A 13,969-nucleotide genomic window follows, 5' to 3' on the forward strand; every position below is an offset into this window, starting at 1 on the left:
AACCTCACCACAACCCTCACAAGAACTCTTTTGACGCTAGGGCACAAGTACACTACTAATAGAGATTAACCACCTCTATTTCGTCAACTCAAACCAAGCTCCCAAGCTTTGGTTTTATAGGCCACGGGTTGGAAAACCCCGCCTACCAGTCGACTGCTAAAACATGCAGTCGACTGCCCTCTGTGGAAATTCGACCGTTACATCCCAACGGCTCGATTCCACACATTCTGTTCGCTGCCAGTCGACTGCCCCAGTCGACTGCACCAGTCGACTGCTAAAACATGCAGTCGACTGCTACAGTACTGCTACAGTAGCGCTACAGTAACACTACAGTAATGCTACAGTAAACCCTAAAACTAGGATTTTACTCCGAGTACAATCTCTCATGCACTCGTACCCTCACCCTTATGACTCACTTGATTCTTCCTTTGCAGCTTTGACCTTTTGCCTTCAAGCCTACTTCCTTTGGCTCTCGTCCCTCGGATGCATTCAAGCCCGCGGCTCGTACCCAATGTCATCCTTCGCGTATGCCTCGAAGTCGCTTCCCTCGGCCCTTGTCCTCGCTGCCTTGTCCACGGTCCCTCGGATGCTCCATCCTTCACCGGACCCGAAGCCATCAACCTGAGTCATATGTGTATCCTGCAAACCTGCACAACTCAAATACACATAGCAAATACAAGGGTGAACCTAACTTAAACCCTTTGCCCAAACACCAAAACACATGGTCCCGCGGACCATTGGGATTGCTCCAACAGATCTCACCCCGAGCGGCGTTGCTTCGGTTCTCCACCTCCCGAGCGGAGTGCCTGATTCGCTCGTGTGAGGCTTGGGCGTGGTTGTCACTCCTTGCTTGATGATGATGCTGCCGCTCGGGTGACCGCCTGGTCTCCTCTTGCCGTCCGTCACTCGGCCGCCTATATCGCAGTTTAGGGGAAGGCGATAGGCGGCGGTAACTCCTGGGAGTCGATTGAGTGCCCGCAGGGACTCCGCGATAGTCGCGGGTGTTGTGGGTTGCCGATTGATGGAAGGTACAGAACCTAGGAGTCCATACCTTTCCCTTGGGCCTTGGTCGTTCGACAGACACGTGTTGGACAGCGTGTGGCCTAGCTTCCTGATGCAGTCGTGTCACATCGGCTCGAGGCCCTCTCAGAGGTTGGTGGCTGATCGACGACCTTCGTTCGACGTGCACTGATGGTTTTGATGGCACTTCTTTCCTTCAGGCCGCCTAAGCTTCCTCCACGTTGATATACTCGCTGGTCTTCTTCAGCATATGGTCATAATCGTGGGGCGGCTTCCTGATGAGCGAGCGGAAGAAATCCCCGTCGATGGGCCCTTGTGTGAAGGCAAGTATCATAGTTTCAGACGAGACCGTGGGAATTTCCATGGCTGCCTGGTTAAAGCGATGAATGTAGGCCCGTAGAGTCTTTCTCGGCCCTTGCTTCATAGAGAACAGACTGACGCTAGTCTTCTGATAGCACCTGCTGCTTGCGAAGTGGTGGAGGAAGACTATCCTGAAGTCCTTGAAACTCTGAATCGACCCGTCTGGCAATCTTCGAAACCAACGTTATGCCGAGCCGGATAACGTAGTGAGGAAGACTCGACACTTAACTCCATCTGTGTATTGATGAAGAGTTGTGGCATTATCAAACTTACCGAGGTGGTCGTCCGGATCAGTCGACCCATTGTATTCGCCGATCGCCAAGGGTGCGTAGTGCCTCGGTAGAGGATCCTGTAGAATTACCTTGGAGAATTAGCGGTTGATCCACTCGGGGGATGAGTCGGCTTGGGGCGCTTTGCCTTTTCTCGTGTCCCGAGCGGGAACTTCATCTGATGAAGACTGGTCTCGATTTGCTTGCGTAATTTCGGATGGCGTATGGAACAAGGCCCGATGGAAGGGAATTGGGGCGGGCAGCGCCTCTACTTGCGTTCCGATCGGACCCTTGTTTTGCCCCCACATGGAGAGTTGTTCCGGTCGGTCTTCGTGCACTGCTCGGCCTCCAGATGCTGAGGTTGCTTGTTATGCCAGCCGATCGGCTAGCGTCTTCTGTTGCTGCTCTATTATCTTGGTCGCTCGCGTCTGTATGAGCGCGTCGAGCTCCTCTTGAGAGAGTGTCACAGTGTGATAACGTCCAGCTTCTTCCATCTCCTTGACTCAGATTCAGGTGTGTTCCCATAGACGGCGCCAAATTTGTTCCTAACCGAAAGTTGAGTCGATAGACGCTGGGGATGTGACGCTCCTCTTGGCTGGTCAAAGATTTTGGAGGCGTAGATCTCCCGCTGACATGGACCTACAAGCACGATGCCGAGCTGGGGAGGGGTTCCCCGGCGATGGCCCTCCGATTCTCAAGTAAGATCTCCGGCGGAAAGAAGTAGGGCAAAGAGGAAGCGATAACTGTAGTTATAGTGAAGAAGTGAGCGCACCTCCGTCGAAGTCTGGGGGTCCTTATATAGGGCTCCCCAAAGGCACATGCACGCTCCTCGAGGTGTGCACGCTCCTCAAAGCATACCTGGAATGGACATGTCAGAAAAGCGTATCTGACGTCATACCTTAATAGCACGAGCATATCTCTGTCGTGACAGTGGAAGTTTCAACCGTACGATTCTCTGTCTGACCATGCCGCTGAACATGCCTCTTATCGGCGACACTGGCCCCTAAGAAGATATCGCCAACTACTTCCTTTGTCCCCTACCGCGCTGAGCGAAGGAACCGCTCGGCTAGCACCTTCCGGGCGATGCCAATGCCGGGCCGATCTGGATGTCCGCTCGGCCAGTGATTTGATGTCCGACTCCACCTTGTCGAGCGAGGGAGCCTTAACTGTCGGGTCGATGTCGTGTCCCTTGTTAGCCGAGCGGGATGGCCACTCGGCCTTCGTCTCTTCTCTCTTTGCCTCACGAGCATCGGAAGCTTGGCGTCAGGCCGAGCTATCGAGGTGTTGGGCCGGTTACTCTTCTTGCTGATCGGGAAGGTAGCTCACCCGATCAGACGCATACCCTAGATGTTGACCACTTTTACTTCCTACCGGGCGGACCCCCTCTTACCACCAGATCAACGGGAATGAGGAAGACAAAGAGGAAAGAATCGCCGAAGTTGCAACCGAAGACTGGTGCAGGAAAAAATAGCAGGAGATGAGAGAATGCCCTAAAATCCTAATATACCTTCGGTTCTTCAACGGTAACCATAGGATTGAGGGTTCAAATGTGGGCAAGATTAATTTGGGTTTGTCTGCTCTGGCACAATTATCGAGGAACCTTTCCCAAATCATTATTCTTATTTGCAAATCAAATCTCAATATGTCATATCACCTGATATGACCTTAATCAAGTACATAACACTTGTAAAGTTATTGACCCAATGAATTTCTGATGTCACAACTCGATTACGAGTATGACACGTTTCATTAATAAGCGCCACGCCTCATAAATGAATAATCCCTTGGTATGTGCTTCAATAAATACAGAAGATTTCCTCTCTCTCTCCGAGATAATTAAGGTTTTTTTTTACTAAGTCAATATCTTCATTCAGTTAGACTCACATTTCTTTCGACTAGACTAGGCTTGTGATGTGGCGGTCCAAAGAGGACGCCATGTGGCATCAAGAAGTCAATATAAGAGATGATGAGACCATCAAAGTCAATGCCAACACATAGTAAATATAACCCCTGTTCTAACCGATCGACTATAGGCCCTCCCGATCGGCCGTTAATCATGCTAATCGGGCATAGACATGGCATTCACATGTGTCCAAGTGGACAAGATATATCCTTGGGGCGCTGGTACAACTAATCTCCTTATCATGTTTTAACATCTCATGTAGCTGAGTCACCAATCAAGGAACCTAGACCCTTTTTGACTTGGGAAAATGTCATTCTGGCATTATTTATTTATGCCTTGGTGAATTGATGCCGCCTACATTAAATGTCTATTATTAGTCCATGAATACATGAGAAAAGGGAATAAAAAGAAGGAGTAAAATAGTAGCCTCCCTCATTTAACGTGTTTTCATTAATTATGCAAATATTATAACTTCATTAAATACATGGAGGAAGAAAAAAAAATAAAGATCCTCTATAATAGATGTAACATCATTAAATAGGAAAAGACGACGGATCCACCAAAAAGATATAAAATGATAGTACTAAGTGAAAGCAAAGGGGAGATAAAAAGACCCTATGATTCTTCTTCCTAAATCAACTTTCTATTTATCTCTTATGATAATCTTTTCAATAGCTAGCATACTAGCCAGTCAACCTCGAGGATCGAGCAGAATCATTTGTTAATGTCATCCACTTAGATTGCACTTCATCAAGCCTCTGGTGGACTATCTCTTGTTTTCTGCATACCTTTCTCTTGCCCGGCCCTGAGACTCTTAAGCAAATGGTGGGTGGGAAGGGATGCCTTTCCCTTCTTGTGCTCCTCGTGAGCTGCTTGGCACAGACCATTAATGGAGGAGGAATCCAATACCCATTTCAATTTACAGCTTACTAATTTTTCTTCGACTAATGTGCTAACTATGGTTATACCGTCAAGTATATACGGATTTTATATCGATATCACCTTTCGATTCGTATTAGCAAGAGCAATATCTCCTTGTATAATATGGATTCCAAATATTCATGATCTGTATGTGAATTACATATCCTTCCATCTATTCTATCTCTCCAAAGATTGTAAAAAATATTCCACTACAATTATTCTTGTTATTGGTTCAGACTCATTTAAAAAAAAAAAAAAAAAAAAAAAAAAAAAAAAATCCTGCTCAAATAGTTCCGAATAAATTATTCTTCTTTTCATTGAACGTTACTCTTTTATTTATATATATATATATATATATATATATATATATATATATATAAATAAAAAGACACATAATAATAATGCTGATTTAATATATATATATAGAGTATTGATATTGTGCGCGTCTGCACAATATCAGTGTTTTTTATTTTTTTTTTTAATTTTTTTTAGTTTTTTGAATTTAAAAAATTCAATATTTCCTTATTTAAAATTTAATATATAGATATATCCCCTAAACACATTACAATACTCAATAAATACTTAAATTGATTTTATTTTAAATTTTTTTTTAAAACCAAATACTATAACCTAATTAGAAAGCCTAAACCCTATAGGTAAAATCTAAAAAAAAATAACTTTAACACTATACCCAAAGTCTGAACCCTATAAATAAAATCGTAAAAAAAAATTTTAATTATTTTTTAATTTAAAAATTAAAAAAAAATAAAAAAGAAGTTGATATTGTGCGCGACGCGCACAGTCGCGCACTGTGCGCGTCACGCACAGTATCAATTATATATATATATATATATATATATATATATATATATATGAACACAATAATGCTGATTTAAATACGACAAAGAGGAATTAATGCAAGAATGCGTGGAGAGAGTTGTGATTGGATATTTAAACAGGAAGGAAATGATTTGGTGGGCGACTTTTGAGGAAGAAGGGCATCGCCCTTTTGTTTTTTTTAGGGTTCTTCAAGGAGTTTGCGATAGATCAGTGGTATTTATTTTGGGGCCATTTTTATTATCTACATTTCCATTTAAATGAATCTGATTGATTCAAAAACTTGCATAAGTCGGTGAAAGCATGGTTTTCAAGTAAACCTTGAAGCTGTTCATGGATTTCGTAGGAATGAATCATTAGACCACATATTACACGCAAAATAACCCAACTAATCTTCTTGGAATCTTGCTAAATGATACCATTGCAGAATCTGGTGCCATCACTCTTCGTAAGTATTAATTGCGTCGTCGTTCGAGCTATGTTGTTTACTATTTACTGTCTTACATCGATATGTTAGAGATGGATGGATGATTCCAACAGCCCATTCAAATCAGTGAAGGAAATTCTCAAAGACGATAAACGAATCAGATACCACAATGAGTATCGTTCGAACTTGTCTTCCGAGATAAGGTAATTCCTAGACTTCCGGTGATTGACAATAAGCAGTGATCGTAACACGAAACATGCTGTTAGACAATCTACTAGAGATTTTAGGATATTAAATGAATTTAAATTATACTGAATTAAATTCACTTATTTGTCGAGATAACCTGAACAGATAATCTCATGCTGTCAACAGGGGCTAGTTACTACTCAATGTCGAATGCAGACTGCACAATGGAGGAGCGGGCTAAGAGGCCAAGCGAGGGAGTGGTCGGGCGAGCAAGCGTACACCCGAGCAAATGAAGTGGTCGGGCGAGCAAGCGTACACCCGAGCAAATGAAGTGGTCGAGCGACTGAACGGCCCGACGGGGATGCGGATGAAGAGTCCGAGCGAGTGAGTGGCCGGACGAAGAAGCCGAGCGGTCGGACGAATGAGCGGCTGGGCAGAGAGGTCGAATGGACCGAGGCCTGCGATGGTCGCAGTTTCCTTAAAATAGATTTGCTCCACCTCCGGCTATTAACCGTGATTCTCACCAAACACTAATGATCACGACAACTGAGTGGTACCCAACTACTATTTCGGACACTCCGCCGAGTAAGAGTTACACGACAGAGGAGTAGGGGAATGAAGACGGAGAGTTACTGTTTCTTTATGTGTCTTGCTCAAGATCATGGTCTCCCTATATAGGAGCACCATCACTTCCCAACATTGAATGACAAGTAATGTTTCACTTTGGCAAATTTTGTCCCGATTGGTCCTGCATTTGGTGCGTGCAGATCATGCTCGCACATAAGTCAACATGACTCGGTACAATTCGGACCCTGAATTTGTACCCTCCTACGCATCCACATGTGAAAGAGAGTCTCTCTTCATGTATTTGTTCACATCATCAATGTATATAAATTAATATAAACCAACTAATATATCTTGAACTCTCAATATAATATTAAAGTCTCATTCATAATGAAAAACCTCTTTTCTCTTTCACCCCTTCTCCAGCCACGTATCTCCAACACATTCTTATGTTTGCGAGGGAGAAGTGATGGTATGAATTTGCTAAACTGTGCAGGGAAGACGGCTGTAATGCGCAGGGATACTTGGCAGGTCTCTTCTCGAAAATTAGATGAGTTAGGTTAGACGGGTTGAGCACACTGAATGGGCTTATCAGGACGAATGAGCTAATTGGGTTGAAAAGGACAAAGGAGTTGGTTGGTCAGGCTAAGTGAGGTAGCTAGTCAAGCTGGGTGGCTTGCATACAAACAAATTGGACTAAGTGTCCGATCGGTTGGGCCAATTAAGTCGATCAAGTTGGGTCAAGCTAGTGATGCTTATCCACCGATGGGTCGAGCAAGATTTTAATTTGTTGCCATTTAATGGATAAAATGTCCTCATTTTGATACTGTGTTAATTTATCGAGTCTGTTTAAATTTGTTTATTAAAAATTTTATGGAGATAGAGTTTTTTATCGTGTTCTAGTAACAACAACGATATTCTCTTTATAAACTAAGTTAAATGTTTATTTAATATGAAAAATACATTATTTTCTTATTTTTAATATATTGTAAATAATTTAATATTATAAAATTTATTAAATTTTATACAAATTAATAAATAAGTTTATACATGAATAATTTTATCAATCTTATTTATTTAATATACTTTTTAGTATTAAATAAATATAAACAAAATTTTAAAATAACTATATTTAATTAAAACTAAATCGAATGATAATAAACCTTATAATTTAGAATTATTAGTACAATTTTTAAAAGTATATGTTAGTGCATGAAAGCGGAGAAAATGACAAGTTGGGAATATAATCAGAAGTTTGATGAAGTGAAGACTCCATATTATCCTGCAGTACAAAATTGTTAGTGTCGGACTGGGAAGAAGTTCCCGATATTAGTCCTCCGACGCTTAAGTAAATTTTCGGTGATGTAAAGAACAATAGGAATGCTGTAGCAAAAGAGCATCTAGAATGATGAAGTTGCGTATACATTTTCCTGTAGAAGAGAACTCCTTTTATAGTGTCTGCGTATGCATCTCAAAGCATGCGTATGTTTTCCCAAATGTCATATAAAAAGACAAGTCAAAAAGTGTCCTTAACATCTTTCCTTAAGCAAACATGCATACAGTGGTGGATCCAGACAAACATTTAGGGGGGGGGTGCTCAAAGAAGAGACTAAAAGTATTTTTTACTATCAAATAAATATATCAAAAGATAAAAGTATTGAATTAATAATGTTAATGATACAGATATAAAAACATGTGCATACCAATAAAGTAATTATTTTTTGATACTTGAACTAGTACCAGATCCGGACATACAAACAAGAGGAGGCAACTGTATCCTACGAGTGTTCATCTGTTGAAAATGTTGTAAAATTTGTTCATTTTCAATTGTGGCAAAAATATCCTTCTCGATGTATACTACGAAACTGTCATTCATCCACTCATCCCCCATCCTATTACGCAAATTAGTCTTGATAATTTTTATAACAGAAAAAACTCTTTCAACAGAAGCAGTTGCAACTGGTAAAACCAAAGCTAACTTGATCAAACGATAAACCAATGAAAAAAACTGTATTCTTGCCCGTTTCAACCATTTTTTTAGCAAGACTTCCCAAATCTTCAATCATAGAAAATTCACCTCGCACATTTTGAATGTAAGTCTCAAGTTGGTCCTCAAGTATTACACGATCGATCAATGCAAAGTCCTCCGGATAAAGTTCAGCAAGGCGGAGTAACTTACCAATATTAAATTGAGAAAAAGAGTTCTTTGAATCTAAGCAAACAATGCAAGTAAGTACCTCCGTACTTGATTCTGAAAACCGATTATTCATCTCTTGAACCATCGTATCAAGAACCTAATATTGTAACAATAAAAAAAAAGAATAAAAACATTATTAGAAAACTAAAATTTAATAAAATATTAAGAAATAATACCTCACAAAAAATTTCAACACGATAGTGATGAAAATTAGTAATTATTTGTCCATTACGTCTGCTGCGACCACGAGTTCTCATATTTTCTTCCATATTTGGTATTGGGATCATATGGTTACTACAAAATTTGTTGACGACATCCAAAAGATTCTCCCATCCTTTCTCAATTTTTGTAATCGAACTTTTATTGTCTTGATCAAACTGATAGCCAATACAATGTTTTGATCCTTTTGTTGTAAGGCAAGCGGCAATTCATTTGTGGTTCCCAATAAAGATTTCATCAAATGCATCACAAACTCAAATTCATAACTCTCCATCTTATCAATCAAACTGGCAGCGATACCATTATTATCATCATTAGTGCCATCATCATACACATTTTCAAGCACTTGTAAAATAGAAGTCCACGTAGACATCAAACGGATAATAGTCATGTAATGTGAACCCCAAGGAGTATCCCCTGATCATTTTAAACTGATTTCTTGATTTTTTCCTTTACCACTAACAATATCTCCTTTCTCCAAACATTCTACAAGTTTTCATGTTCAAGTTGTCTAAACTTATCTTTTCTTTTGCATGAAGCACCAGTAACATTCACAATCATAGTAACATATTGGAATAAATCACTCACAATTCGATTGCTTTTAGCAACTGCAACAACAACTAGTTAAAGTTGGTGAGCAAAACAATGGACATACCTTGCAGATGAATTTTCCTTCAATATGAGAGCCTTCAATCCATTATACTCACCTCGCATATTTGAAGCTCCGTCGTATCCTTGACCTCTCAATCTTGATAATGACAACTTATGTTTTGCAAACAATTCATCAATAGCCTTCTTCAAAGAAATAGCAGAAGTATCAGACACATATACAATAGCAAGAAATATTTCAATAACACATCCATGTTTGTTCACGTATCTTAAAACAACTCTTATTTGCTCTTTGACTGAAATGTCTCGACACTCATCAACCATAAGAGAAAATATATTGTCTTTTATATCATTAAGAATGAAATTTGTGACTTCAGCAACACAAGCCCGTGTTAAATCCTTTTGAACTGTTGGAGATTTCATTTGATTGTTTCCAGGGGCATTTTCATTCATTGTCTTAGCAACCTCGTCATTTCTTTGGGTATACCACTCAATCAATTCAAGAAAGTTACTTTTATTTGAGGAACTCAATGACTCGTCATGTCCACGGAAAGACAAACCTTGTTTCAAAAGAAAGCGTGTAACATTCAAAGTTGTCGTTAATCGAGTGCGATATGTAACCTCCATTCTACGCCCCTGTGCTTGTAGAAAATGTGACACACTTTGTCGTTGATTTTGAAAAGCCTCAAGTTGTGTTCTTGCATCATTGTGAGCACTAGCTACACCACCAACATGCGTATTAAATATTTTCATTGCTTTTCTCCAATTATGCATCCCCGAATTAGTAAATGCCTCATCTCCAACTCGACATCCTCTATGAGAATTTTTAAAGAGATAGCATCAAAAACAAAAAGCTGCATCTTTTGATATACTGTACTCTAACCCTGAACATTTTTTAAACCAAGCAACTTGGAAACTTCTATGCTCTTTACCAAATTGTCTTTGGAGATAACTATGACCAAATGGTTGACAAGGTCCTCTAATCAAATATTCTCTTCGAATCTGATCTGTAATTGAAACATCAAATTCATTTATTGGTTTGTGTAGCCCTGGGTCACTAACAACATCATCTTGGTTGAATTCAACACGATAATATTTTTTCTTACTATTTTCTTCCATAGAATTCTTAGAAGACTCAACACTTCATTTTAAAAATTTCTCCATAACCTATATCAGTTCATCAAAATTATTGATTTATGCAATCAACATAACAATTGAGCACTACCAAGTATAAATCATGAAATTAGGAATAAGATGAAATAAGGAACAAGATTAACCTAAAATTGAAGGGGTTTTACTTGTTGTAGAGGAACGGCGACGGAGCATAGTGGTAGCGTCGTCGACGGAACAGGAGAAGTGGCGAACAACAATGGCGTGAGGCGTCGACGAAGTGAAGAGACGACAAAGATGAGGGCAACAGTTTGAGGAGACTGGAGAGAGAGAAAAGATGAAATCTCTTAGAGATTAGGGTTTTTGGTTTGAAGAAGAAAGGGTGCTCGGCGGAAAAAGAAGTTCGGTTACTGGAAAAGGGTTAGGGCAGGGATCGGGCAATGAGAAAGAGGAAACGTTAATTTTAATGTTACTTTTGAAAAAAAGTCCAATAAATTTTAAAAATTACAAGTAGGTCCTTTATTTTGTTTTTAATAACCATTCCTTCACTTTTTCTCGAATCAAGGGGGTGCGGAAGCACCCCCTCGCACCCCCTTGCATCCGCCAGTGCATGCATATCTCTTATATAACAGTTTGGAAGCTTCTATCGTGCCCCCAGGGTGTAGCACAAACGATGAGTGCATGACAACTCTGGCGTAATGGTCAGGGGTTGATCCCTCGGGATGATGACCGACATGATCGATCCCACCATGCGCTCAACACCTGTGTATCTGCATGGACCTCCCTCCATATCCGTGGGGCCGACTCTAGGGGGTCGCTAAGGTAGCGGGTCTACCTTTTTTTTGGAAGCTTCTACCATATAATTTGTATGTGGAAAATACTTTATTGTCAATGGTACAAACCTCCAAAAGAATATGAGGAGATATACGGGGTGGGTCTCACTCTAGGCCACTGGGACACGCCCGCTCGGCTCTCCCTTCACTTAGCTTTCTTGTTGTCGGAGGGCTGCCTCTCATCCAGGCGGACACACCTCCCGCTCGGTAGAGATGGCGATTGGGGGATGTATCATGTCTGTTTGTCTCTTAACCTCGAGTTATCCGTTTGGCCTTGCTCATCCGCTCAAACATGTCGTCTACTTTACCATAACTCACTCTCTCAATCGACTTTGAGTCATTCCTTAACTTTAACTTTCATATTAACTGATCTCTCTTACTTTGATCTATATCATGAGACCCTTTTTCATCACTGCATCCCTATGTATTTTAATACTCAACTTAATAGGTAACACATGGTTAATTGTATGAATAAAATTATACATTTTAATAAAGAATTACAAATACTTATAATAGCCATTAAATATTTTTTTTATTAAAAAGTAATATATAATTAATTTGTATTAATATGTATTCACTCAATATGGCCCAGATCGTAACCGTTGATTGGTTCTCGATCCGGATATAAAATGATCCCGTCCCACAAAGAAACCCTGAACCCTAAATCAATGACCTTGCTCGAAGTCATCTCTCGGGCGGCGGCCGAGGCCGACGGCGGCGGAAACCTCCCTCCGCCTTCGAAGTTCCCCGTCGTTCTCTGCTCAGATGACATACTCTCGAAGTTGAAGCCCGACGCTGAGACTCCCAGCGGCGTCTCCCTCGTTAGGCGCGTCTCCGGTTGGAAGATCTCGGAGACTGACGCGGCCATCTCTGAGTTATCCTCCCATCTCTCTGAGGACCTTAGGAGTAAGCTTGGGCGTGCCAAGTCCTTTCGTAAAGGTGAATTCTTGGGGCTCTTGAACTCGTTTTTGTTGCAGTGCGCTGAAAAAATTGGCCTTTCGATCGGTTCCGATGCTGCGGGCGCATCAAGCTCCCGCTTTGCTCGTGCTGGTATCGAGAAGTTAGGGTTTCTGATAGGCTGGGAGCTTGCGAGCTTGATTGCGGAGTGCTGTTCTGTTCTTGAGGTATGGAAAGTGCTCGAGGTTCTTCTCCTCCAAGGGCTTGTCGGGCATGCCTACGTTGCGAATCTAACAGAGAACCTTTTGGAGAAAAATCAAACCGAGTTGCTTTGTCTCTTGATCAAGCATGTCCCCGACCTCCATTCATCAGAGCTTCTCTCTGTTCTCAAATATTTCTTATCTCCGACTGATGAATCTTATGGTGGCATGCAATTGATTAGAGAGCAATGGAAAAATGAAGCTCTTTTAGCTATTGAGAAGGCCACTCAAGCTGTTCATGGAAAGAAAGTAACAAAGCTAGCTAGAGAGGCTTCAATTTTGCTAATGATGGCTCACGATGATTTCTCATCATCAGAAATCTGCTTGCACTATGTATTTGGATCATCAAACGGCGAGGGAATCATACTATCTTCTGTAATTTCAAAGCTCGACGGACAGGAGGTCCTTGGCCTCATCCGATACTTCTTAAAGTGGCTTCGAAAATACTACAGATTCCCAGAGGCAAGCCCTTGTTCTTCAGCAGGAGCAATGCTCGGTTTGAGAACTTGTGAGAGTGTTCCTTCATTCGAGAACATTGTGAAAGCACTCGGTTTGGCATTAGATGAACATTTCTCCTACTTGGTTTTAAATTCTGATTTCCACAGTGAATTAAGAGCTTGTGAAGATGTCCTTAGCTCGCTAGTCTCTGAGGCGACTGAATCGGGTCGTTTAGATGCTATGATCAAGCACTTGCTGTCAGAAATCAGAGACAATTGAGCTCTTTTGGTGTTGAGATTTCTATGAGACATCTGAAACGAGAGCAATATACTTGTTTGTTTTGCCGATTGCAAGTGGAGGTATTCTCTTATTTGAATTCTTGTTGCTTTTCATATTGTTGTTTGTGTTTGAAACTACTTTGTAACATTGACTTTCATAGATTTGTGGCATATTAGAATTGACAATTGATGGTTATATGCCTAGCTCGTAGGATTGTGATCCTATGCAGGATCATATCCGATCAGTCTGGATCGGATTCGTAGGATCGGATGTTTAGGCTAACAAAAGGGTATGACTCCATTTAAAGGCTAACAATGCAACTCTAATAAAAAAAAAATGTAGAATCGTGGTAACGTAGGATCGTATTGATTCCATTGATGCTGCTCTGATTCTTCTTTGATTCCACTGTAAAACGCAATCCCAAATGATTCAGAAGAGATTTGGTATTTCTAGTTAGGATCCTACTATCCGAAGTGTGATTCTGCAAACTATGGTTATATGGGTTCCCTAATAGACAAGGAATTGTAATTAACATATCCTTATGGAATAACTCTTATACTCTGTTTCCTTCATGGTGTGGACCGAGGAGGGAAAGGAATCCCTTGGGAAAACAAATCATTCAAATGAAACAAGAGAAAGG

The 13,969-nt window shown here is 40.9% G+C and overlaps 2 protein-coding genes across 2 annotated transcripts; one reads left to right on the top strand and one right to left on the bottom strand.

Moving 5' to 3' along the window:
* Positions 1 to 1,225: 1,225 nt before the first annotated feature.
* LOC121986953 lies at positions 1,226 to 9,965 on the bottom strand. Its single transcript, XM_042540874.1, has 7 exons — positions 9,611 to 9,965; positions 9,446 to 9,511; positions 9,076 to 9,248; positions 8,725 to 8,781; positions 8,565 to 8,661; positions 8,247 to 8,446; positions 1,226 to 1,438 (listed from the first exon to the last, which is right to left on the bottom strand). The coding sequence occupies exons 1-7, from the start codon at positions 9,963 to 9,965 to the stop codon at positions 1,226 to 1,228; spliced, it is 1,161 nt and encodes a 386-aa protein (XP_042396808.1).
* Positions 9,966 to 12,116: 2,151 nt separating this feature from the next.
* Positions 12,117 to 13,524, top strand: LOC121985457. The gene has a single exon (XM_042538920.1). It carries the CDS (start codon positions 12,124 to 12,126, stop codon positions 13,327 to 13,329), a length of 1,206 nt encoding a protein of 401 aa, XP_042394854.1. The 5' UTR covers positions 12,117 to 12,123; the 3' UTR covers positions 13,330 to 13,524.
* The last annotated feature ends 445 nt before the right edge of the window (positions 13,525 to 13,969 follow it).

This window comes from Zingiber officinale, chromosome 5B (genome assembly GCF_018446385.1).
Source record: "Zingiber officinale cultivar Zhangliang chromosome 5B, Zo_v1.1, whole genome shotgun sequence".
In the NCBI taxonomy this organism is placed as follows: Eukaryota; Viridiplantae; Streptophyta; class Magnoliopsida; order Zingiberales; family Zingiberaceae; genus Zingiber; species Zingiber officinale.